This window comes from Genypterus blacodes, unplaced genomic scaffold (genome assembly GCF_046128005.1).
Source record: "Genypterus blacodes isolate CSIRO-AG114 ecotype Tasmania unplaced genomic scaffold, CSIRO-AGI_Gbla_v1 ptg000053l_1, whole genome shotgun sequence".
Taxonomy (NCBI): domain Eukaryota; kingdom Metazoa; phylum Chordata; class Actinopteri; order Ophidiiformes; family Ophidiidae; genus Genypterus; species Genypterus blacodes.
Window position 1 is genome coordinate 171583 of NW_027466865.1, and position 3056 is coordinate 174638.

Here is a 3056-nt window from a genome sequence, read left to right on the forward strand (position 1 = left end):
TACAGAACAGCACAGTGGATTTTAAGTTTGTTGTACTGCAGGTGGAACATCCTGATTAAGAAGAGCTGTAGGCTATAGTTTTTAAGATTTTATGATCTTAAAGCTGATACATTATACAGGTTAAATTATTATACAGGTGAAAATGTAAGGAGTGTTTGATAAATCCTTATCTGTGTCACTGACTTGAACCCAGGAGGTTTCCCTCCCATGAGCTGCGTGCGTGGGACTCTGTGGCTTTGCTTAGTTCGATGTAAAAACTCAGTTATCCCACGCCTGATACACAGACGCTGCCTGTGAACTAACCCTCTGTGACTCTTCACTATTGGTTCCATTTTTATTCACTACTGCCATTTCTAAATCTGGAACACTGTTGTTGGAGTGGGCAGCCACACAGCCCACCTGAGCACGCCTGTTCAACTCGGCACTGTTCGTCAAGTTGTTATCATTGTGGACTTGGTTTCTTGTTCCGAACACGATGGGGTTGCGATTGCTTGTGGCACACCTTAAGTCATTGCCTGCACAAGGTGCTTGTACCGGCCTTCCTTGTCTACTTCCTCTGGCCCTCCTCCAAAGTTGACATCTCACAAGGCAGCAGAAGGGCTGCGACGTGCACACCGCGCGGAAGCCCCTCTTGAAGTTCTCGTTATAGTAGCCATAGATGATGGGATTGATACTGGAGTTGGAGAAAGCAAGCCAGTGGGCAAATGGAAAGATGTAGCTGGTCAGAAGATTAAGCTGGTACCGGTCTAAGCCTGCATAGTCCGTCATCATCATGAGGGTCCAGAGTGGTAACCAGGACAGCATGAAAAGCAAAGCTACCAGGATCAGCATCTTGATCACTGTAAGCTTCTTCTTTGATATCACGCCCCTCCTCCCCCTGAGCTGGACCATGCCATTTGGAATCTGCTGCTCCTGGTTTGCAACCCCTGAGGTGTAGAGTTTGACCCCAATGCTTCCATACATCAGCGTGATGACCGCCAGGGGCGCCAGGTAGATGTGGGTAAAAAGCACAGCGGTGTAGACTTTCCTCATCTGCGGGTTTGCAAAGTTTTCGTAGCAGGAGTAGAGAGGGTACGTTTGGTTGAAGTTGTAGACCATGTAGTGGTGGGGCACCTCCTCTACACTCAGGGCAGTGGCAGCGGGACACATTATGGCCACTGCTGACACCCAGATTAACACAGTGGTGGCCTTGGCAACAAGTAAGGTCAGCCTGGGTCGTAGTGGGTACACTATACAGCGAAACCTGTGTTGGATAAAAAAACAAAAGGACGCTAAAATGAAGGGTTAACTGAGGACGAGTGTGTGTTTTCTATTCAGGCCCCCAAAGTTATGGAAGGATTGACCATTAAATATTAAAGCATCTGACTCCATCTGCACTTTTCAAACAAATTTTTATGCCATTCATTTTATAGTTTTACTGTGTAATTAATGTTGACGTTGCCTCACGTTATGTTTGTTGCTACACACAGGTTAAGTTCTTTGTAACATGCATATATATATATATATATATATACATATATGTATATACACTTCTTTCAGCAAATTGACTGTGCAGTAGAGGTATGTGTAAGGCTGCAGGTAATTAGAAAATATACATGGTAAAAAAGAGGCCTTATTTACATTTACATTATAACAAATGCCATGTTCATGTATTATACAGATCACTATATAGTTTTTATTCTTATTAAGGGTCTATTTTGGAACCATTGCAATGCTTTAATGTGCAACAAACACATCGACCCCTCCTGTCAGTGGGTAAATTGTATGTTGATGTCAACATGTAACAGAAGTAATGGACCAATCAAAAAGTTTTCTTGGCAGATCAGTACACAAACTCCCGACTACATTACAGTAAGAAATGAGGAAAATAAAAAAAATGTACTCACCTTTCAACAGCAATGGCAACCAGAGTGAAGACGGACGCAGAGACAGACGTGCCCTGCACAAAGCCACTCATCTTGCACACAATGTTGGAAAAGGGCCAACCTGTAACAAAACAGGTTGAGCCTTAAAGCCGAGCATGAAATAACACTGTATGGTACACACACACACACACACAAACACACACACACTTTATATGAGATTATCATTGTCATACTCTGTTCATAAAACATGTAAAGTAATATGAATGTAATAATGTAATGTATACTCCTATTCATTCCATCCATGTATACATTTCTTCTTTGAATGCAAACCAGGCAAATATCTGGAATTTTGTAAGAAATGCATGTAAGAACTATCAAAAAAGGAGACTCTGAATATTTGGCTCAATGTGTTCTCATTGTCATTCATGGTTGAATCAGTAATTACCTGATGAATTTTGCTTGTGTAGATCAGCTTGCTGAAGGCACCTTACTCAAACGTGCGTAGGTGCAAGTTGCCTTCAAGTGTGTGTGGTGAAAGGTCTCCGATTAGTAGCGCCTACGTGTTAATGAGCCTCATCAATGGCTTCTGGAGGTGCTGTTACCTGTGATCAGGTTGTCAACAAGGGTTGTGGGAATGCAGAAGATGCCCACCAGTAGGTCGCTGATAGCCAGGTTGAGGATGAACAAGTTGGTGACCGTGCGCATCCGTCGGTTTTCTAGTATGATTACACACACCAGGATGTTCCCCACCATACAAAAGAGGAAGATGAAGAAGTAGGCCAGGAGGTAGCTGACAGCCACAAACAGAGAGTGCTGATAGTAGGGCATATAGGTGATGTTGGTCACATTTGAAGTGGCATTCAGGCTGGTGTTAAAGAAGACCACCGCAGAACCTGATCCATCAGACTCCATCTCCTCCTCCACACTATGGTCCAATACCTCCATCCTCCACCAGAAAACTGCACGAAACATAAGTAAATGCAGGAACTGAGATTAAAATAGTTACAATAACCAAATTGCTGGCTCTGGCAAGTCTGGTAATAAAAGAGTAAAACAGAGGATTTAACAATCCTCACTCCAGGAGGGCTTGATAACACATATCTGTCAACAGGTGAAGAGTGCAGCTCGGGTCACTGCATCACCTTATCAAAGCCTCAGCATTTGTGGGCCAGCAGAAGTGAGAAAAGAGCC

The 3056-nt window shown here is 43.4% G+C and overlaps 1 protein-coding gene across 1 annotated transcript; it reads right to left on the reverse strand.

Moving 5' to 3' along the window:
- Positions 1 to 258: 258 nt before the first annotated feature.
- Positions 259 to 2810, reverse strand: npffr1l2 (neuropeptide FF receptor 1 like 2). Its single transcript, XM_076150981.1, has 3 exons — positions 2468 to 2810; positions 1887 to 1986; positions 259 to 1243 (listed from the first exon to the last, which is right to left on the reverse strand). Exons 1-3 carry the CDS (start codon positions 2808 to 2810, stop codon positions 259 to 261), a joined length of 1428 nt encoding a protein of 475 aa, XP_076007096.1.
- Between the last annotated feature and the right edge of the window lie 246 nt (positions 2811 to 3056).